The 24,064-nt window shown below is 37.1% G+C and overlaps 1 protein-coding gene and 1 pseudogene across 2 annotated transcripts in view; one reads left to right on the forward strand and one right to left on the reverse strand.

Moving 5' to 3' along the window:
* CDK19 (cyclin dependent kinase 19) overlaps nt 1-24,064 on the forward strand; it is a 177,091-nt gene that overhangs the window by 142,420 nt on the left and 10,607 nt on the right. The window contains exons 5-8 of one of the 2 annotated variants that reach the window (XM_065888713.1): nt 13,760-13,817; nt 19,302-19,433; nt 23,414-23,557; nt 23,728-23,797. In XM_065888713.1, coding sequence (XP_065744785.1) covers nt 13,760-13,817; nt 19,302-19,433; nt 23,414-23,557; nt 23,728-23,797 — 404 coding nt within the window. The remainder of the gene's footprint in view (nt 1-13,759; nt 13,818-19,301; nt 19,434-23,413; nt 23,558-23,727; nt 23,798-24,064) is intronic. The other variant, XM_065888714.1, reaches the window with a different exon arrangement.
* Nucleotides 1,060-12,635, reverse strand: LOC136132298 (proteasome maturation protein pseudogene; annotated as a pseudogene).

Consider the following 24,064-nt stretch of genomic DNA (forward strand, 5'->3'; position numbering starts at 1 on the left):
TGATTGAGTGACTGAGAAGGGAATACTATCAGAAAGAGAGACAGTGAAGATTCAGTTTGAACAAGTTGAATTTGAGGTGATTGTGGAGATAGCCAGCATACAGTTGACATATCTCTAGATATATAGAAGCTTAGAGACCTAGAGGTATAGATTTTGGAGTCATTGGCGTATGAGTGATTGTTGAAACCCTGGACTGAATTAAAATTAGGTCTTTAAAAAATCTATATTCAGAAGTGAGCTTGGCATATTTCATGGTAAGTGCTCACTCTGGTTTCTTAACAATTTCTTTCAAAATTGAGAACTTGCCTACCAAAGGACGATGAATACTGAGCATTGGCAATTTTCACTCATTCATTTAATTGTTCATTCATTCAACAAATCTGTTTTTTTAATTGACATCTGCTGATTGTTTTATTTAATTTTTCACTTTAAAAACAAGACCAAAATCAAAACCTCTGAACTTATACTTTTCAACCTGAAAGAATCAAAGAATATAGTTATAATTCTAAAGTAGCATCAATAAAGCAAGTGTTACTCTTATGAGTATTAATAGACTATACTGAAAGAAGGTAAAATATAATACTCTTATTTTGTACTTACTTTGAAATGCTGAACAGATGTTTATTCTGAACTGAACAGATGTTTATTCTGAACAGATGTTTATTCTGAACACCTGAACAGATGTTTATTCTGAAAGATGCTACTATGAAGTTTGCAGACTCAAATACTGATAATCGTTATTCAAAAGTAAATTTATGGAATAACTAGAAAACAGGCTGAATTAGAACCTGTGGATAGTTTTATGATATTAATTAGCAACATTTTTTTAAAGATATAGAAAGCTATTGTTTTAATATAAATTAGAAGTTTTAAAACCATCTCCCTTTAGTGCTTTCAATTATCACATAAACCAAAGACCCAAATAATTTCAAATGATCACAGATACTATTTAGGCAAAAATTCTCATGTGTCAGTACTTTTAATGTTGTGCACATCAAATTATAGTAAAAAATGACTGTAAAGATGCAGCCCCTCTATTTCCATGAACAGCACACTGCATTACAGTAAACCGAGCTTATATTCAACCATCAAATGTGGTTCTCCCATTATTTCATTTTGTGACGGGTCATTAAGAATATCTTCAAGTCCAATAGTCTCATCATTACCCCTCAAGATATCCAATGAAAGGTTTGAGCTGGGAAGAAATGGAAGACACTGAACCTGCTGCACTGCCTTGAATTCCATTTGTAGTTTTAGTGGAGCAAATAGACCCTGGATGTTTCTCAGTGTGGAAAAGTTCATTTTATCTTGGTTGAGCTGGAAATTTTTTTCTGTTAATTCAAGAGGATGACTGGGCAAAAGTTCATTTTTCACACAAGAAAAATCTTCTCGAAGAAGATCATGACTTTCAAAAGGTCCACTTGCTGAAAGTTCAGTAACTGGAATACTGTCCTTTAGCTGAGATCCAAGTCCTCTGGCATTCACCTTCAACTAACTCGCTCTGCGAACCCATTCAACAAATATTTATTAAACGCTGTATGCCTGGATTTCAGCAGATACATAAAGTGGTGATAGAAATATCTTCCCTGCCCTTTAGGAGGTTGCAGTCACAATAATCAGATTCTCTATATTTTTAACTCCTTTACTGTCAATGAAGTTATTTTAAGAGGTAAAATTATGATAGACTGATGCTACTAGCAAATGGCTATTGTGCTTAAGAAAAAAAGCATGTCTCTCACTCTTAGTTCTTTGTCCTGTTTGTTACAATACAGAATCTTATTTGTTCAAGGTGAACAATGGAGAACAGTGTAAAGAAAGGAACATAAACTGAAAATTTTCTCCTGGGAATGTACTTCTGTATGAAATGTGACGAGAGTCATGCCACTTCTGTATTTAAAGAAAAGAATAGTTATAGCCATTAATATTAGGCTAGCACTGTTCATTGTTCAGAAACTAGTCCAGTTGATGTCTGATTGGTTTTTTCCTATTATTCAGGATTGTAGACAGTTGTGTTTGTTTTTCTGTCTTCTTTACTGGTGCTGATGAGAGTCATCTTGTGGGTTTCATATTTTTGTTCCAAATGTCCTGGTGTAGGAAGTGTAAAGCAAATGTAGTAGGATAATTGTATATCTTTAGGCTGTTCTATTTATGATGTGCCAATTAACTGCAATAAATTTAACCCTGTGAAAAAAATTGATTCTATAAAAGGAAAAAGCAAATCTAGAATACATGTAAAACATCATGAATGTACATTCAAGAATTAACTAAATTCTGCTAAAATATAGATATTTCAAGAATAATTTCTGAGTAACCATACTGTTTATCACATTAATTCCCTGACTTTTGCCTTTAAAATACAATTTAACTAAAACGAACCCTGCAGCCTTGATTTGTCTGTCCAACTTTATTGCTGATAACTTGAATATGAGACATCCAACTCCTGCCATTTCTACTGTTTCTATGGTAACTAAAGTGTGCAAACCCAGCAGTATCACTTTCTTTCACAGCTGGCATTTTGTGTTCACAGTAAGAAGAGGGGTTTTAGTAAAGCATAGTCTGTGTTAACTGGGATGTAACTAGGTCAGAACAATTTTGGTATCCTTTTTTCATTCTTTTAGGTTTGTACGTGTGTGTGTGGGTGTGTGTGCATGAGCTGCAGTTTCCTTTGTTTTTTAATAGCATATACCTTCACTTAATTAATCACTGTCAAAGTTAGTCTTTTGAAAATTCAGCATAATATCTGTAAACACAACTCAATGTGGAATCTTGAGGGTTATATGGAGTTGTTCAGAGACTTGCCCCTAGCCCTGTAGGTCCTTGAGTATTTCCCTTAAGAAGAAGAAAATCGATGTGAAAATGCTTTGAAAAGTTAAATGCATTTTATTTTTTTATTTATTTTATTTTCCATTATGATTTATTACAGGATATTGAATATAGTTCCCTAAGTTAAATGCATTTTCATGGTGATCATGTTATTTATTTTGCTGTTATTGTTGTTATTTTGAAACATCAAGTATCTTATGACCATAACACATTCACTCGTCCTGAAGGGGACAGATAAAGCCCAGTTAAGAGGTGTGCATTAAAAAATGATTCCCGGGCTTCCCTGGTGGCACAGTGGTTGAGAGTCCGCCTGCCGATTCAGGGGACACGGGTTCATGCCCCGGTCTGGGAAGATCCCGTGTGCCGCGGAGCGGCTAGGCCCGTGAGCCAAGGCCGCTGAGCCTGCGCGTCCGGATCCTGTGCCCCGCAACGGGAGAGGCCACAACAGCGAGAGGCCCGCGTACTGCAAAAAAAAAAAAAAAGATTTCCTCTGTGATTCTAGATTTTTACTCGACTACAGGAACCCTTCTCTATGGATACTGCCCAAGCTCTAGGTTCCTTTCTCACACTGTACAAAAGAGCTCACAGTCGCTGCTCCCCTAAACCATGTCACCACTTCTGCCCTCATCTCAGGCCTCACTCTTAGAGCTTCCATGGGCTTCAAGTAGATCACGTCAAAGTTATTCTCTGCTGTCTTCAGAACTAGCTAGATCCTCTTCTCTCTCTCTGTCTCTCTCTGTCTCTCTCTGTCTCTCTCTCTCTCTCTCTCTCTCCCCTCATTCCATTGTGGTGCTCATATTCATATTCTCTGTTTCCCTATAGTGTGACTGCAGGAACTTCTAATAAGAGCTAACAGTGGTCCAAGATGAACTTCCTGCTTTTCTCCCATTCAGCAGCTCATAATCTATTTTCATTTCTTATACGAAGCAATTTTTGTTCCCTTATATCATACTTTGTGTTTTTATCTTATATCTTTATTTTAAAAGGATTTAATTCCTAAATCCAAAATTTAGGAATTGCGAACAGTGTAACAAATGGTACATAAAATGGTTTATTTGATGATTTTACAATTTAAAAAATTGTTATATCCCAGAGATTCCCATTCTCACTAAGGCCTTGAAAAATGTACTCTATATCTGCCTTTACCTTTTTTCCACTTATTTGGGTCTCATTTATTGTGTCTAGCTTCTGTAAATGCACAGAAATTATTTTTTCTGTGTCACCAGTGACCTTCTAATTGTCCCAAAGTTGCCTCTCCTCAGCTTTCATTCTGTTACAGCTGAAGGCTACCTCTTCCTTTTTAAACTCGTAGCTTCTAGAACCCTGTGCTGACTGTTTTCTTACCTTAGATGCTCTTTCACCAGTTCTTTCACTGGCTCTTGTTCTTCTACCCTTTATTCCTCTCAGCATTATTTTTTTCTTATATTTTTAAAATACCATTTATCTACTTGTAAACAATACCAAAATATACAAAATCAAACATTATGGAAATATATAATGTAGTAGAAAATGGTAATCTCTCCAAACTCTGCTATCAGAGATTGGGCAGGATATATATAAAATAAATTATGCAATTTGTAAAAATTATGGGTAAGATGGATAATATAACAAAACGATGCTAATTCTAGTCATGAAAAACCTAGTCTTTCTGAGCCCCCACGTCATTCTGTCTGACCGGCACCCCTCCCTAACCTTTGCCCCACCCCTCCTCTGCTGCCCCTGGGCTAACTCCCCTCCTCTCACATTGACTGCAACAGCACTGACCTCCTTGCTCTTTCTCCAGTGAGTCACCCTGCCAGCTCACCAAGGTTTTTCCTCACTGCTCTGAACACCATGATCTTGCTCTGCTGCAGATCTCGTGGCAGCCCTCATCAACTCTCAGAGCACAGGCTAGACAGTGCTCAAGAACCCATCCAGGGGCTTCCCTGGTAGCGCAGTGGTTGAGAGTCTGCCTGCCGATGCAGGGGACACGGGTTCGTGCCCCGGTCCGGGAAGATCCCACATGCCGCGGAGCGGCTGGGACCGTGAGCCATGGCCGCTGAGCCTGCGCGTCCGGAGCCTGTGCTCCGCAGCGGGAGACGCCACAATAGTGAGAGGCCCGCGTACCACACACACACACACACACACACACACACACACACAAAAACCCATCCAGTTCTGCTACCCAAATGACTTGTGCCAAAAGCAGAACCACTGCAAACAGCAAGCAAGCACTACCTAGGGTTTCCTTCTCTTCAGAATCATCAGTGCCTTACCACTCTGTTCTCCCCGATGCCCACTGTTCTCCGTAGCGTGTCTCTGCTTTACCTGTGCCTCAAGCCTTTCAAGTTGCTCTTCCCTTATTACTGCACTTTCTTCACGTCTTATCCCAGATGTTACCTTCTCAGAGAGGCATTATGTAAGTAATTTAAAATTATGCTTAAATGATGTTGGAAATAACACCCTGTCATCCCACTCCCAACAGTACCTATCCCCATTCCTTGCTTTATATATTATCTTACAAAGCATAACAGTCAAGAGCCTATCACTTAACTCAATAACTGGAATATTACCAATAGCTTGCTTCTATTTATGTTTTTTCCCTCATCCTGTCCTCTTGTCTCCTCCCAAGAGGTAACAAATATCCTGAATTTTGAACCTATTATTCACTCCTTTTAAAAAATAGGGTTATCACATTTGTATGTATGCCTGAACAGAACACTTTTTTAGCTCTGCTCGGTTTTAAGTTTTATGAAAATGGCATCCTGTGTCTATAGTCTTCTAAAACTTGCTTTTTTTCTCTCAACATAATGCTTCCAAGATCTGAACATTTTTTACTTTTGTTTGTAATTCAGTGATTTTCACTGCTGTTTTAAAATTCATTGTGTGACTCGACCAAGATTAATTTCTCCAATTTCCTATTGGCTAGAAATTTGGGTTGCGTCCAGATTTTTTTTTTTTTATTACAAACTGTGCTGCTATGAACATTCTTTGGTGTTTCTAAAAATGGAATTACTGAGTCAAAGGGTATGCAATTGTTCAGTTTTGCAAGATGATGCCAAATTGTTTTCCAAAAAAGTACCAATTTATTCTCCCACCAGCAATGTATTGGAGCTCCCCTGAACTACTTCCTATTCAACTGTTCTTAATTTTTAACCAATTTACTAGGTGTAAAATGGTATCTCACTGTGATTTTAATTTGCATTTTCCCCATTATTGATGAGGTATAGCATCATCTTTTCATATGCTTAGTGGTTAAACATTTTCTTCTTTTTGTTAAATCCCTGTTTGGACGTTTTGTCCGTTTTTCTGTTAGCTTGTTTTTCATATTGATTTGTAGGAGTTCTTTATTCTGGATACTAAACCTTTGTTACTGATAAGTGTTGCAAATACTTCTGCCTGTCTGTGCTTTGTCTTTTTATTTTCCTTATCTTTGATGATTGGAAGTTATTTTAATAGACAAATTTATGTCTTTTCTCTTACGGTTATTCTTTGTATCTTGTTTAAGAAATTCTTCCTCACCTCAGAAAGATATTCTCCAGTTTTTTTTTTCCTCCAAAGTTTTAAAGTTTTGCTTTTCACATTTAATTCCTTAATCCTCCTGAAATTGTTGTTTATATGATATGAGGTGAGGATTCATTTTACTTTTTTCCCACTTAGATAACCTGTTGTGCCAGCACCATTTATTGATTAGTTCTTCCTTTCTCCACTGATCTGAAGTTCTCTCTCAGTATTTTGGTTCCATCTGGGTTCTCCATTCTCTCCCATTGATCAGTTTGTCTATCCCTGTACTAGAACCACACTGTTTAATCACTATAGCTTTAAAATAAATCTTGATATAATGTTTTGAGCCAGATTCCTCTCCTCATCCCCTACCCCTAACACTTAGTGAATATCTTGGCTATTCTTAGCTCTTTGCTCTTTCACATACATTTTAAAATCAGCTTTTCAAGTTCCACAAGGAAACTCTGATGGAATTTTGATTGAAATTGCATTGAATATACAGAGAAGTATTGGGAGAATTGATGTCTTTACTATATTGAGTCTTCTTATCTATTAACATGAGCTCTTAATTTATTTAGAACTTCTTAATATCATTTAAAACAAGGTTTCAAGGTGTTCTGTATAAAAATCTTGTAAATCTTTTGATATATTTATTCCTAGGCACCTTATACTTTTTTGTTGTTGTTGCTATAGAAATACTGCCTTTGAAAAATTATATTTCCTAGCTTTTTTTTTCTGATATACAGAAATACAGTTGACTTGTTCATATTGTTCAAGTAGCCAGACGTTCTAAACTCTCTTACTTTTGCTAATAATTTGCCTGTAAATACTTTGGGCTTTCTATGTAGATAATTATATTATCTGAAAATAACAATAGTTTTATTTTTGCCTTTCTAATATATGTCTTTAATTATTGCTTTATAGTAATAGACTTATAGTACAGTGTTGATTTTAGAAGTGTTAATAGTGGGTATTCTTACATTATTCCTGATTTTAAAGGAAATGATTTCATTGTTTCTTTCTTAGTTTTTGATATATACCCATTATCAGGTTAAGGAAGTTTTTTCTAGTCTAACTTGCTGAGAGTTTTTATCATGACTGCGTGTTAAATTTTATGAGCTGCTTTTTCAGCCTCTATCAAGATAATTAAATCATCTTTCTTCTTTAATCTGTCACTGTGGTGATGGACTTATATAGATTTTCTTATATTAAGCCATCCTGGCATTCCTTTTTCTGGATTTGGCTTATTACTATTTTGTTTAATATTTTTGAGTGGAGTTGGCCTGAAGTTTTTCTTTCTTATCCTTTTTTGGTTTTTCTATCAAGGTTATACTGGCTTTCTAGAATGTGTTGGGAGTATTCCCTCTTCTTCTCGTCTCTGAAAATGTTTGAATAAAATTGAAACAATCTGTTCATTGAAAATTTGGAGAACTTGCCTCTGTGATCATCTGTTTTCTTGGTAGCAAGATTTTTCTTTTTAACATCTTTATTGGAATATAATTGCTTTACAATGGTGTGTTAGTTTTTGCTTTAAACAAAGTGAATCATCTATACATATACATACATCCCCATATCTCCTCCCTCTTGCGTCTCCCTCCCAGCCTCCCTATCCCATCCCTCTAGGTGGTCACAAAGCACCGAGCAGATCTCCCTGTGCTATGCAGCTGCTTCCCACTAGCTATCTGTTTTACATTTGGTAGTGTATATAAGTCCATACCACTCTCTCACTTCGTCCCAGCTTACCCTTTGGTAGCAAGATTTTTAAGTCCAGTTTTACTTTATCTACTACTTCTTGGTTTCTTCAGGTTTTCTAATTCATTTTGAGTCAATTTGTAGGTTACAGTTTCTTGAATTTGCCTATTTTGTATATATTTTTAAATTAATAGATATAGTTTTTTAATAGGGTTCTTTTATCTTTCTAACCTCCACTGAATCTATAGTTATGTTCCTTTTTTAAATTTGTAATATCATCTATTTGCACTTTCTCTCCTTTTGATGTAGTTGTCCTAAAGGCTTCATAAATCCTCTCTTGTTCATAAATTCCTGTCCTTACCTTTATACTTCTACTTTCTTTTGTTTTAGTCTGTTGAATTTTGCTTTGTTTTGTTTTAACTTCTTAACTTAGGCACATAATTATTTTCAGCCTTTCTTCCTAACGTAAATATTTAAGGCTATACATTTCCCTTGTAAGTTCCACAGGTTTTGATAGGTCATACTATCATTATTCCATTTCTGAGTATTTTAAATTTCTTCATACTTTCTCCTTTTACCTTTGAATAATTTAGAGGTATTTTTACACTTCCAAATATATGGAGCTTTAGATTTATACTTTTGTAATTGACTTTTTGCGGGGGGGGCTGCATTGGGTCTTCATTGCTGTGCGTGGGCTTTCTCTAGTTGCGACGAGTGTGGGCTTTTCATTGCGGTGGCTTCTCTTGTTGCGGAGCATGGGCTCTAGGCGTGTGAGCTTCAGTAGTTGCAGCACGTGGGCTCAGTAGTTGGCGGCACATGGGCTTCAGTAGTTGTAGAGCGCAGGCTCAGCAGTTGTGGCGCACAGACTTAGTTGCTCCACGGCAAGTGGGATCTTCTAGGACCAGGGATCAAACCTGTGTCCCCTGCATTGGCAGGCTGATTCTTAACCACTGCACCACCAGGGAAGTCCCTGTAATTGACTTTTAACTTAATTTCATTGTGGTCAGAGAACATAGTCTGTTTGATAACAATTCCTTGAAATTTCTTGAGACCTGCTAGTACACTAACAACATTTGTAAACGTTCCATGTATGATTGAAAAAAAAAGTGTGTACTCTCTAATTATTGGGTAAAAAGTTGTGTATATGCCTGTTAGATCAACTTTGTTAATTGTGTCCTTTGGATGGTCTATATCTTACTAATCTTTTGTCTGCTTGACATATCAATTATTGAGAAACGTTTGTTATCCTTGGTTTTTTCCCTCCCTGAAATTATATCAAATACATATATCTTTCAAGTACATAATGAGTTTTAGGAGTGTTCTCTCTTCCTGGTGAATTGAATCTTGTATCATTACATGGTGACCATCTCTACTCCTAATAATGCTTTTGTCTTAAAAGCTATTTTGTCTGACATTACTATAGTTGATTCTTTTAGCAGTTTGCCTGCTCTTTTTTTTTTTTTTTTTTTTTTTATAATTTTTTTTTTTTTTTTTTTTTTTGCGGTACGCGGGCCTCTCACTGTTGTGGCCTCTCCCGTTGCGGAGCACAGGCTCCGGACGCGCAGGCTCAGCGGCCATGGCTCACGGGCCCAGCCGCTCCGCGGCATGTGGGATCCTCCCAGACCGGGGCATGAACCCGTGTCCCCTGCATCGGCAGGCGGACTCTCAACCACTGCGCCACCAGGGAAGCCCCTGCCTGCTCTTTTAATAGCCTTTTACTTTCAGCTTTTATGGTCCTTCCACTTAGATGGATCTCTTGTAAATAGTATGTGAATGGATTAAAGTATGTTTTTAGCAGGAAAATGTATTGTTTTAGTCCTTAGGCCTAAGTTAGGAAGTTTTTCCTAAAGAGAGGGTTTCCTTTTGCTTCTTCTGGTTTACTTTAGTCCCCATGGGAGTCTTGACCGATTGTCAGGGAACAGGCTCAGTTTCTTCACCTTGCTGGTGGTCCAGGGTTCAGTGTCCCCAGTGAAGTGTGTTACTGGCATCTGCTCCCAGGTCCATCCTGCCTTTCCTTCCTTCTCCAGCCCTTATTTGGGGGTGGGGCTGGGGTTGTTGTAGATATCCCTTATCTCAGTGGTTCCCCAGACGTTTTGGCACCAGGGACCAGTTTCATGGAAGACAGTTTTTCCATGAATTGGAGTGGGGAGGATGGTGCGGGTGGTAATGCGAGCGATGGGGATCAATGGGGAGCAGCAGATGAAGCTTTGCTCACTTGCCTGCCACTCACGTCCTGCTGTGCGGCCGGACTGGTACTGGTTTGCGGCCCGGGGGTTGGGGACCCCTGCCTTATCTCTTGTGAGATCAAGGATCCTTCAAGGAATGTTTCTTAGGCAGCATATATATTGTTGTTCTGTAATGGCAGGGTCTCCTAGAGCACCTACTCAGCCATAATACCAGATGTGGAAATCTCTTTGTGTTCTCCTTATTTAATTTTTATCCACAGCACTTATCAATACTGATGTACTATACATTTGTTATTTATTGCCCTTCTCTTCCCACTAGAATGTAAGCTCCATGAGGTCAAGGATCTTGCCTGGTTTTGTTTACTACTGTATCTCTAGCATCTAAATCACTGCTAGATACTCAATCAGTATTTGTTGAATGAGTGACTATGGAGGGAAGTGAAGGCGGTGCAAAAAAGCAATGCCAAATCTTGAACTTTTCCCTTGAAATGCTCTTATGTGTTGCTCCATGACCATTGTCACAAGTTAGGGACCCCTTACTTTTCCCTTGACTATTGTAACCACTTCCAACTGGTCTCTGTCTCTACTTTGTGGTCCACCTTTCCTTCTCAGTTCATCCTTCACAGTGCTACCAGAGTTTTTTCCTAAATATAGATCTGATTATCTCACTGTCTTGTCTCGGCTTAGCCTATAGCATAAATTATAGTTTCTTTAGTGTGACGTTTAATTTCCAACATAGTTCCTAGCCTTAGGAATGCTCTACACTGAGCATTCTATGCTCTAGTCAAAATCAAAATACTTGTAGGCTCTCCCAGTATGTCATGTCCCTGGGTTTTCTTTGTGACCAGGCTCTTACTTTTAGGGTTCTCTAAGCCTGAAAATTCATTCTTCTGTTTATGCTTATCAAAATCTTAGGCACTCTTAAATTCATCTAAAGTCATCTCCTTCCTAAAGACTATCCTGATATTCACTGAGAAGAATCATCTATTCCTGGCAATTTATTTTGCTGTTTTGGTACTTTCTGTAATCTGCCTTGTACTCTAAAAAGTAATCTGTCTGTCTTTCCCTACTAGATATTAAACTCCTTGAAGTCAAGGGCTTCATGTTTTGTTTCTCTTTGTTTCCTGAAAGTCTGCAGGACAGTGTTTTATACATAATGGATCTTTGATAAATAGTCGTTAAACTTGAATTTTGAAGGTTTGGTTTTTTGTCTGATGCATTTTTCTCTTTCTGCTACAGTAAACTAATCTTGTCTCATGTCTTCAATTATCACACTCCAGTGACAATAACTTTCAAATCTAAATCTTTGGGTTTCCCTGGTGGCACAGTGGTTAAGAATCTGCCTGCCAATGCAGGAGACACAGGTTTGAGCCCTGGTCCAGGAAGATCCCACATGCTATGGAGCAACTAAGCCCATGTGCCACAACTACTGATCCTGTGCTCTGGAGCCCACAAGCCACAACTACTGAGCCTGCGTGCTGCAACTACTGAAGCCCATGCACCTAGAGCCCGTGCTCTGCAATAAGAGAAGCCACCACAATGAGAAGGCTGCGCACTGCAATGAAGAGTAGCCCCCGCACCGCAACTAGAGAATGCCCGCATGCAGCAGTAAAGACCCAGCGCAGCCAAAAATAAATAAATAAAATATAAATTCATTTTTTAAAAAAATCTAAATCTTCCTATTTCCACTCCCCTGGCTAGTACAACTAGGCCTCTCATATCACTCAAACTCAATGTGCCATCTCCTTCTCTTTGTTGTTCCCCCTCCCAAATCAGTACCTCTCATAAATTTTCTATCACAAGGGCACCATTCTTCCAGTCACATAAACTCAAAACCTTAATGAAATCTTTATCACCCTTTGTCTCAATCTTCTGCCTTCAACTAGTCACAAAGTCCTGTTAATTTCTCCTTTAAAATGTTCCTCAGCTCCATAACTCCCTCGTCATTTCAGCTGAGAAGTCCTTGGATGAAGCGCTTATCACCTTACACCCAGTTCTGATACCTCCCTCTTTCTTGTAATCTCACTGCCTGTAATGTGTACAAAGGCCCGATTACTTCACCTGGCAACTAAGATTCTGCAGGGTCTAGGTTCATTTTACCACCCCCAACATGAGTCCTCTGCCTTCTGTCAAGTCAGACTTATTACTCTCTCCTAAGCTTGCTTCGTTCATAGCCCTTTTTTTTTTTTTTTGGTACACGTGCCTCTCAGTGTTGCAGCCTCTCCCCGTTGTGGAGCACAGGCTCCGGACTCGCAGGCCCAGCGGCCATGGCTCACGGGCCCATCCACTCCGCGGCATGCGGAATCTTCCCGGACCAGACACGAACCCGTGTCCCCTGCATCGGCAGGTGGACTCTCAGCCACTGCGCCACCAGGGAAGCCCAGCCCTTACCTTTCTTCTGCTCTGCCATTCTAGCTTCTGTTCATTTTTCAGGATATGGTTAATGGACATAGCCGCTGCCCCACCTCCAGTGAACATTTCCCTTAACAATGGGAGCTCTTGTTAATCAGTTCCTTCTTTGAACTTTTTTTTTCTTTAATGCTTATTGTTTTCATTGAAACTTTAAAAAGACCTGGAAAATTGGAAGAGATCTTAAAAGTAATCTAGTTTAGCCTCTAACCCAAGATCTCAGTCCTCTCCATAACTCATAATTAGCATTACCTTCTAGAATTATACAAAACTTATTTCTTTTTACTTATGTAGTGAGCATCTGGAGGTTAGGAACTTGGTTTACTGTGCCTTTATTTTTCCTCTTAATTCTTTATATGGTTAGTATGGTTCTTTCTCCCTAGAAGACACTAAAAATATATTCATTGATTAAATAAATGAATCATAAATTTTTCTCTCCAAAGAGTTTACAGAGGAGACTTACTTGCCCAAAAGTGTGTATCTTCACAGTTTCTCTGTTTCCAAATGTCTACAAAAAAGGATGACTTAAAAGACGCTGGATACATTTGCAGCCTACTCTTTTCTTTATATAGCTCTGTATTAGCCTTGGCTTTTATTTTCCTACATCTTGAGATTATATTTGGAATTTCTCACTTTTGCATGGACTATGGCTGAAAATGTGTATGAATTTTAATGGAGTCTGCTGAATGTTGACCATGTTTTCCTATAGTAGTGGCTTAGAAATATTTAGCAAGGAATATTCCACTTGATTCATTTAAATGAAGGTAGTTATATTGTGGCTGGAAATTTTATGTAAAAATTTTCAACCACAAAAGCCCTTTATTGTGGGCAGCAATAGGACAGCTTATAATTTGTGCAGGTTTAAGAATTATTCTTACTCATTACTTTTGTGGGGTAAATAGAAATGACAGCTTTAATTCCTTTGTGATTTTTTGTATGATATGATTTTGAAAATAAGATGTTTCTATAGCAAGGATGTTTTTGGAAAGTTAGTACTAACTTCAAGTATGTCAAATGCTTTAACTCTATAGAGGGTACTTGATATTCAATTATAGTTTTGATGAAAATCCAAAAGTGATATTTTCATATTATAAGAACTTTTTTCCATTTTAGAGCATGTCAAAAGAATAAATATAGTAATTTGAATGCTCTATTTTTATTTCTAGAAACCAGCAAATATCCTAGTAATGGGAGAAGGTCCTGAGAGGGGGAGAGTCAAAATAGGTAGGTAATTATTTCTAAAATAATTTACTAAGAAACTGAAGTGACTGCAAAGATGGTTTCCCTTTTTAATACTCTTATTTAAGTAGTTAATTTAAAAATTAATTCCTCATAATATTTGTAGAAAAGATGTTGGGAAATGTAGATAGATAGTTTGTAAAATCCCTCAGATTTATTCCCAAAATAAGGTTCTATAATTCTAAGCTGAAGCAAGCAAAAAATTCATTCCCATACAATACCCCAAGTATGTGTTTATGCTACTATTACTGTCCTGCACAGTCACCCTAAACATAATCTCTGAATCTTACTTTTGTCTCAGCTTTACCAAATGTTTCCCGGAATACATCCCTCCCACCCTGACCTAGTACATACAGATCTTCACAGATACCTCCCCCCGCCCTCCCCTCCCTCCACCACATGTCCTGGTGCCAGGTACCAACATATCTTTTCCAAATGAATGTATATATTTATAGACTCTCTTGCTTGCCAGTCTTAGATTAAGGCACTGGCAGAAGTCTTGTCTCTGTATTAAAATTTTCTTTGCAACTTGAAAGTTCTGAAAGAAATTGGCATCATTTATACCTATGACATATTTGGGGAGAAAATGAGCTAAGAAATGCTTTGTTCTAATTTCTTATAATAGAACTTAACATTTATTGAATGTCCAATGCTTTTTAGAAAGATCTTAAAGTAAATTTTGTTTCAGCAACCTGCTTTCTTTGCTGTTAGAATATATCATGCTCGAAGTGATGCGGAACTGTGCTAACTTGACATACTACAAATTCATTCTGTCCTGCTTCAACCAAGCGTGCCCTGCTGCTTGGTTTTCTACTTCTTCAATTAATTCACTAGCCCAGTTCCTGAAGAAGCTGTTCTAAACCAACATTTCTTTCTTCAAACCTCTACTCTGACTTTACTGAGATTGAGTCATAAAAAAATTCTGTTGTTGTTAGTTAAGAACCAGGTGGCTGCTTTCCTTCCCTTTCCACCTTCCTCCCTCCCATCCCCTTTCTCCCGCTCCTCACTTTTCTGTTTCACTCTCACACTTTTACTTGGAGGCATTTACTGAGTACCTAGTTTTTGCTAGACCCTCGTGAAAGGGAAATAAAGGATGGTCCTTCTATGGGGGACACTAAGATAGATACTTTCAAACGTTATCTCATTTGCTTTATACAACCACCCTCTATGGTAGATACTGCAGATAAGGAAAGCTGGATTTAGAGAGACTGTAGCTTACTCAGCCTTTCAAAGGAAGGACTTGAATTCCAAGTCTGGGGTCTCTTTCCCTCCAAACACTGCTGCCTAGTGATATCGGAGTTATCTGGTATGACCTCACTGACCACTTTTTGTCAGCACAGCTCTGCCTTTGAAACAGTCTCAGAGAAAGAGTGTCTCTTTCTCCTAAGTCCTATCTGATGTCCTTCCTAGCTTCTAAATATCTTCCTGCTGTACTTGAGCCCTTCTTATTACAGTATCTCCATTCTCTCCTTCTCAAGTTTCTCCTCTTCACCTTTAAACATTCATAATCCTCACCCCAATTTTTTTTAACATCTTTATTGGAGTATAATTGCTTTACAGTGTTGTGTTAGTTTCTGCTGTACAACAAAGTGAATCAGCTATATGCATACATATATCCCCATATCCCCTCCCTCTTGCATCTCCTCCCACCCTCCCTATCCCACCCCTCTAGGTGGTCACAAAGCACCGAGCTGATCTCCCTGTGCTATGCAGCTGCTTCCCACTAGCTATCTATTTTACATTTGGTAGTGTGTGTGTGTCAGTGCTACTCTCTCACTTCGTCCCAACTTACCCTTCCCCCTCCCCCTGTCCTCAAGTCCATTCTCTATGTCTGTGTCTTTATTCCTGTCCTGCCCCTAGGTTCTTCAGAACCTTTTTTTTTTTAGATTCTATATATATATATATATATATATGTTAGCATACAGTATTTGTTTTTCTGACTTACATCACTCTATATGACAGTCTCTAGGTCCATCCACCTCACTACAAATAACTCAATTTCATTTCTTTTTATGGCTGAGTAATATTCCATTGTATATATGTGCCACATCTTCTTTATCCACTCATCTGTCGATGGACACTTAGGTTGCTTCCGTGTCCTGGCTATTGTAAATAGTGCTGCAATGAACGTAGTACATGACTCTTTTTGAATTATGGTTTTCTCAGGGTATATGCCCAGTAGTGGGATTGCTGGGTCGTATGGTAGTTCTACTTTTAGTTTTTTAAGGAACCTCCATACTGTTCTCCATAGTCCTCACCCCAGTTTAACATAAATTTTCTCATATCCATTTTGTTTTCTTTACAATTTGTTCAGTTTTTCCCCTTGTTCCTCTACTTCTAAAATACATGATGTTTATGCATTGTTTTCACTTACCCTAATTTGTTATTATCTGACGTCTTAATTCTGCCCCTCTATTGAAACTGCTCTCTAAAAGGCCATCTATGATCTCTGTCTTACCAAATCTAGTGGCCTGTGTTTAGTTGTTGTTTTCCTTTACTGTCTTGTTATTTGTTCTTCGGGCTAGTCTGGCCTTGTGACCGTCTTTTCCTTTGGTCTATATGACATCATGTAATTCTGTTTTTCTATCTACTACTTTTGCTGTTACTTCTGTATTTTATTCATTTTTGCCTCTTATTCCTATTACCCTTTTGTTTCAAGACAGGCTAGGTACTGGCTTGGGACATGGCCTCCCTCCACAATGACTTCTTTAGGGAATTGATAAGTTGTGGCCTCAAAAGCTTGGGTTCTATGAAAATGATTCTAAGATCTGCATCTCAGATTCTGTTCTCTCACCCTAGATGAAATGTTTATCTCTATTTGGATGTTCTGCTGGCAACCTATATTGCATTAATTCAAACCAAATTCGTCATCATCATATTATACTTTCCCATGCTGTACCAGTCATCACATTTATGCCAGTCACCAAACTTAATGTCTTCTCCTTATTCTCCCAAATAGCCCTACTACTCCTCAACATAAATTCTGTATTCTAGCCAGGCCAGTTAATTGCCTTATTGTTAAGAGTTTTAGGATTACAATTCCATCCAAGATTAAAGATAAAATCAGGGTTAAAAGTAAGCAGTAATTGGTATTAAAGGTCTAGTGAACGATTAATCTAGTTGATTAAATTGTTTTTAAATTTTGTTTTAATAGCACATTCTTTTTTAAAAAAATCAGTAATGCTCTGATGTCTATGCTTCACACTTTATGACCGTTCTTTTTTGACTGAAAGGGAAAGAAAGCATAGTCAAATGGAAAACATACTGTGCCCTTCCCTGTCTCTGAGGCTTCCCCTCCCCAGCAACCTGAAGACTTCCAGGCCTTACCTAAAATGCTCATCGCCGCCTTTACCATTCACAATGATCCATCCTTCAGAATCCAGCTCAAGTTCCACTTTCGATTTAGTCCACTCCTACAAATGTTTATCAGACATTGTTCCAGATAAAACTGTGAAGGAGACATAACCCCTTCCCTCAAGGGCCTTCAAGTCTAGTAGAAACCAGCAGCAACTCTCCTTTAGTCTTACAGTACTTATCCTTTATATTTTTATCTACTCCATGTATTTTGTCATCTCACCTTCATGTAAGCTCCTTGGCAGTAGACATTGCCTTCTGCTGCTTTTCTATCATTTGATACTGTCTAATTAGCACCCACACCAGAATTTTACTACCCCTGTCTGTTGAATTGAACAATTTCACTAATATCTAACTTTAGGAAAATAGGTGTTAGGAATGTTTAGGCTAATTACCTTTTGTCTAAATTAGTAATTATTTGAAAAATGGTTTGAAACTCCTTTAAAGTTCATACAATAGATGGGAATTGTTTTTAAGAATATTTATTGTTTCGTCTGGCCTTGATTTCATTTTTCAGTGAATAGATGTGGCTTATATAAAACTTAGAAGGTGGAGAATAAGGGGAGAAATACTGGCTTTAGCCTTTACTTAAAAATAGCATGCTTTTCAATGTATGAAAGAGTATTCCATCATATTACTTTGCCATCAACAACAATCAGCATCTACTAAATATATAGAGCAGTGCTTTGAGGTAGGTGTAATATTGGTAGAATGGTTTTGAATATCTGCGTTTGCTATAGGGAAATTTGCTTAAGAAAGTGTAGGCATCAGCATAGGCATCCTTGGGTAGCTTTATTTTTTAAGACCTGGGTCCTCCAAAGCATCCTCAGAAGGTCTTGTAAATTATTCAAACTCTAAAGAAACAAAATCACTGTAAATTAAAAATTTAATGTATATCAAAGTATATTGGTTTTAGATTAAATGATACTCTGTAGTTGAAACTTTACTGTACTATTTGTGCATTGTATAGTACACTAGGGACCCTTATACAGTCAAAATATACTGTGTATATATTTCATATTATAGAGGTTTATCATTTTTGTGATTTTTGCCTTTGTGACATGCAGTTATCATATGTGTAATCTATTGGATATCAGTTCCATGGTTAAGAATGTAGCTGCTAAATTATAACATGCTTTTTGTTTGTACTGGCATTTTCACTTCCTATCCCTGTGACTTTGGGCAAGTCATTGAACTGCTTTCGGCCTTAGATTCTTCATCACAGAAGTGTGGCAAGGGCAGTACTTATTAAACCAGCATTCTTATGAGGATTAGACGAAGTGATGTATGATGTATGTGAAAATCATTTGTAAACTCTGAAGTGCTTTATAGGTATAAGGTATTTATTCTTTAGGAAATCTTAAGAAAATTAGTCACCAATACCTTATTATAGTAATAGTCTTTTTACTACTTTTGTGTACCTCTAATATTTTAGTTATCTTTGGTATAGACCTTTGTTAAATGCTGAATTATAACATTCTTATGTGTTCTATGTTCTTGGAACCATGTATGTGATGTGCTGGTAACTATACAACAACTGGCTCTCTGGGAGGAAAAACCCCTATTTGTAGCATTTGCTGTTTTCCATGATGTAAATACTCCCACCATAGCCAATTTCAAGCCACAAACATGACGTTACTGAACAGAGTTCAAAAGATGTGTATGAATTGGCTCTGCTGGGTCCATGAGAGCCAACCAACTCTAGCACACACTGAACTAAGATATAGTCAGGTTTTTTCAATATATAGGCATACAGAAGTCATAATCAATCATGGAAACTTTTAGACTATTTTCTATTTTTAAAATATTTAAGAATATTATTCTGTCTCTGAAAGCCAGGAATCTGAAGTCAGACCTGGATTCTAATTCTGACTCTGTAGTTACTAGTTCTATGACCTTGGACAAGTCAGAATATCTCTAAGCCTCAGTTTCTTCATCAGTAAAATAGGCACAATAGTAGTATCTACCTCAGAAGGGGAGATTTGGTGCCTGGTACAGACCACTGGTTGAAAAGAGAGGAAAAAGGATTGCTTTATAAGGTTAGTGGCTATTGTCATCAACCTTGCATGGTTATAAGAGCATGCCAACCTGATTTCTTATTATTTTATTTTTTAGCTGACATGGGTTTTGCCAGATTATTCAATTCTCCTCTAAAGCCACTAGCAGATTTGGATCCAGTAGTTGTGACTTTTTGGTATCGGGCTCCAGAACTTTTGCTTGGTGCAAGGCATTATACAAAGGCCATTGGTAAGTTAGTCTAAAATGATTTACTTATAGTTGGTAAGTATTACATTATCATATCATTATCATGATATTACATTATCATAAATACTAAATGGTATAATAATAAAGCTGCTTTGTAAAAACCACTTTAAATTTCTTTGTAAAAGTCCTGTTGTTTATATTCCCAGATTTTGTAATCTGGTAGATTTGGATTTTTAACTGTATAGGAGAATATGATTCCTTTAAAAAAAGAAATTTTCTTTCAGAGGATAGAAGTATCTGATCTTGTTGAGTTGCTATAGAAACAATAACATGCAAATGTTATTTTTTACTTACTATCAATCAGAAGGACTGGAGGGAGGTTTAGACTTGTTTTCTTCACAAAAAGAAAAAAAACAGAAAAACGGGAGTAGTGTAGTTATTGGAGAGAGCCCCTTCTATTTGGGGAAAAGTTAGTCAGTCAGTCCTTTCCTAAGCAAGAAACAATATGACTAATCTTTCTCTCTTGCCATTACAGTTTTCAGAATGGCAGTTTCTCCATTAAGGTAGGAAATAGAGCCTGGGTAGATTAGCTGTGCTCAGCATCTTGCCATCTCACCAAGTGAAAAAACTGAGTAAGAAAACCTGTTATAAACATACTCTGTAAGATTTTAAGTCTCCTTCAGAACAGAGGCATCAGAGATTTTGCTACCTGTCATTACAGTGTCCTCAGCGGTCCCAGCTGCTAATTGAGGGAGTCAGGAAGAGAGAGCTGTCCTCAGACCTAGATATTGCTTTAAAGGAGGTAAAAAGAGAGGGGAGGGAGGGAGTAAATAGTACTGTTAATGTGAAGGGCTAGTTTGTAAGGTACTTAAATTTGCTCTAAGTGTGTTTCTTTAAATTTTCCTTTTCTTGAATTTTCTGTTTACTTGTATTAGACTAATAACTGTTTTGACTACATTTAGCTGCTTTTGTTGAGTTCTATTTGATAAAGGCACTTAAGCTATAAAATTATTAAAAATAGACAAGTCAGCTCAATCCTTTTTCTGTTAAGCTTATGAAAAACCTGCTGGCAGCCAAAGAACTATAAATGAAGTTCTCACGTTTGAAAAGATTAGACTCATAATTAACCTATTCATGGGTAAAAAGGGAAACAAAAATTAAAATATAGTAATGTCCTCATTCGTCAGGAGGTCTGATTTCTGCAAAACTCAGATACCCAGAACACATTTATACTGTCTTTGTCTAGGGATTGAGACACTAGCACAGTGTGGAATATTATAATTCTTCATAAATACTGCTAAAGGATTTTGTTAAATTAGTGAAAAAGGCTATGAGTAGCCACAGCACTGTGAGGAAAACCAGTTTGTGTTTGATAGTAGAGAAGTGTGAGACTGACCTTAGACCTGTCCCCTGGCAGTTGAGCTTATAGTAATAAGGCCCCTTACCAGAGGCTGCCACTCTGTCTGCCAAGGACAGTGGCAGCTGTCTTTGAATGAAGGAGAACTACAAAAAGCAAATGGAAGGGATAGAGCGGTCCTTAGAATGAGGAGTGAAAATCAGACCCTGACTCTATTTACATTCCAATGAATGACTTTTACTGAGAGGCTATATTTTTGAGACATTTAGAATTATGTTTGCTTTTTCTGTTATTAGGTCTCTCTATTGAGAACAGTAAAATCTAGACAATCTCAGAAGGTACCAGAGGATAGGAAGAAACCAAATGAAAGCCAGAGAGAAGGGGAGTGTCAGTTGGAAGCAACAGGTGGTGCCTTAGAACAGGACTGATGGTGAGATAACCCAGGGCATAAGGTGGGAGTACAGGATGTGACAACAGCAGACACCCACGTGCATTGGGCTCTTACCAAGCACTATGCAGTCTATGTCTAGAAGGGAGATTTCCAGTAAGAAAAGGCAGGTTCAGCCAAAACCTTGTTAAACTAAATGATGCCCCACCAAAATCTGTCTCACTCTGAGATTCTTAGCAAACCCATGGTAGTGAGGCCTCTGTTTAACAGGTACTACTGGCGATTCTGTTGTATGTGGTCCCCACACTTTCAGAAGCATAGTTTTATGAATATTTTCTGATTAACTGCTCTACTGTTGGAATAAAACATAGATGTGTTTTTTTGGAAATAAAGGTAATTGGGTATGAATTGGAAACCAACTATATTTCTTATTTCCTCAGGGTAAAGAGAACTGAAATTGAATTTTAACCAGCTTGCGACTTACTTGCTCAGTAAAAATAAGATTTACGAATTAAAGATAAAAACATAATTGCTAATTTCTAATTTTAGTCAAGTCCCAATTACTTATTCTGGATAGAAGTTAAGAAAAAAGCTAAGAAAGAGTAATCCCCACATTAGTTATCTTTAGGCTTGAAATGTATTCATAGCAGACATAATAAATACACACATATTCACTCCTTTTTTTTTTTTAAATAAATTTATTTATTTATTTTATTTTTGGCTGCGTTGGGTCTTTGTTGCTGCTTGCGGGCTTTCTCTAGTTGTGGCGAGTGGGGGCTACTCTTCGTTGTGGTGCGAGGGCTTCTCATTGTGGTGGCTTGTCTTGTTGCGGAGCACAGGCTCTAGGCGCACGAGCGTCAGTAGTTATGGCACGTGGGCTCCGTAGTTGTGGCTCACGGGCTCCAGAGTGCAAGCTTAGTAGTTGTGGTGCATGGGCTTAGTTGCTCTGCGGCATGTGGGATCTTTCCGGACCAGGAATCGTACCCGTGTCCCCTGCAGTGGCAGGGGGATTCTTAACCACCGTGCCACCAGGGAAGTCCTGTGTGTTGTTTTTTAAAAAAAATACTTATTCAACAGCATTTATTTAAAAAAATAAATAAAATACTTAAAAAAATACTTATTAAACAGCATTTATTTAAGTGGGTGAGTATGAACATACATCTTACAAAAATTCACATGTACATTTGGCAAAACATTGTGAATATAACATTATACTCTTAGAATCTAAATTAAAACTATATTATAGTCTTTCAATGTATAAAATCCAAATAGGATAATCCATAACTGGTTCTTTGAAATAGTTAATAAAACTTTGAAAGATGCCTAATTTTATCTTGGCACATTGGAGAGTTGGGGCACCATCTAAGTGAATATGTTCAGATCACATCTATCTCTACTGGTTTCGTGCAGTGTCTATATATACTTGTATTTATCAGCTTCTAGAGCTCACTGTTTGTCGAAAAAACTGAAGTTGGTGTCTTTCAGACAAAAGTTGAGTTTTTCCAAATCATCTTGTGCGATCTGTACTGTCTGTCTAGACTGACAGCTCAGAAATTCTGCCGTCATTATGCATTTGATTGCTTTAAAGAAATGTATCACCACACCTGATGATGATATTATTTCAGTCTGTCAGATCTTGAGTATTATGCCTTGTAGTAGGTTATCAGTTGACTCCTTTGGAGATTAAATTATTAATAGTGGTTTGAAAGGCTTTTGCCTAACTGTAAATTCATTGCTTGCTAAATTGAGTTTCCCAAGCTTATCTTGATCAGGAAATTTACAAGGAAATGTATTTTATTTGGCTTTCAGTATGTTATGTGATGATACAGCTATTTCATGTGATATATATGTTTTCTTAATATACTTATTGTATTTTGTGTATTGCTTCACTGAAAAGTTTAAAAAATTTTTTTATTTTGGGGATTCTTTACTTTATAAAAGTTATACTTGGTATACAATGTTATATTAGTTTAACATGTACAACATAGTGATTTGATATTTTTATACATTATAAAATAATCACAATAAGTCCAGTTACCATCTGTCACCATACAAAGTTGTTACAGTATCATCGACTGTATTCCATATGTGTACATTACATCCCTCTGACTTTTTTATAGCTGGAAGTTTGTACCTCTTAATCCCTTTTACCTATTTCGTCCATCCCCCTACCCCCAAAAGTATTTTTATATGTAGGTTGTGATTATACCCAGAAATTATAACCAAAGAAATATAATAAATGTGTGCAAAAACTTGTTTGTTTTTCTTCCTTTATAGACATATGGGCAATAGGTTGCATATTTGCTGAATTGTTGACTTCAGAACCTATTTTTCACTGTCGTCAGGAAGATATAAAAACAAGCAATCCCTTTCATCATGATCAACTAGATCGGATATTTAGTGTCATGGGGTTTCCTGCAGGTAATTTATTTATTTATTTCAAAATAATGCGTCATATTTCAAAAACATTCTTTTTGAAAAGCATATTTTAATGTATATTTAGTATTTTTAATGTATATTTTTAAGCTAAAATAACTAGATTTTTGATAAGTAACACTATTTTATAACAATATTCAATATTTTTTTGTAAGATAAAGACTGGGAAGATATTAGAAAGATGCCAGAATACCCCACACTTCAAAAAGACTTTAGAAGAACAACGTAAGTAATTCCATGTTACGTATAAGTAATATTCAATGGGAATATTTAAATTAATCCTTTTTTAAAAAGATAGAGATTATTTCAACCAGAAACTTAGATTTTAGTGTATTAATTATGTTTATGATTTAAAGAAGATATTCCAGATGTTGTTAACATATATGCCAGGCTTAGGCTGTAGTATTTAAAAACTTTTAAGAATTTAAGGGTCAGTGGATAGTTTAAATGTCTCTTCTGTTTTAGCTTGATAAAGGCTCAGTTCAAGGCCAC

This window comes from Phocoena phocoena, chromosome 12 (genome assembly GCF_963924675.1).
Source record: "Phocoena phocoena chromosome 12, mPhoPho1.1, whole genome shotgun sequence".
In the NCBI taxonomy this organism is placed as follows: Eukaryota; Metazoa; Chordata; class Mammalia; order Artiodactyla; family Phocoenidae; genus Phocoena; species Phocoena phocoena.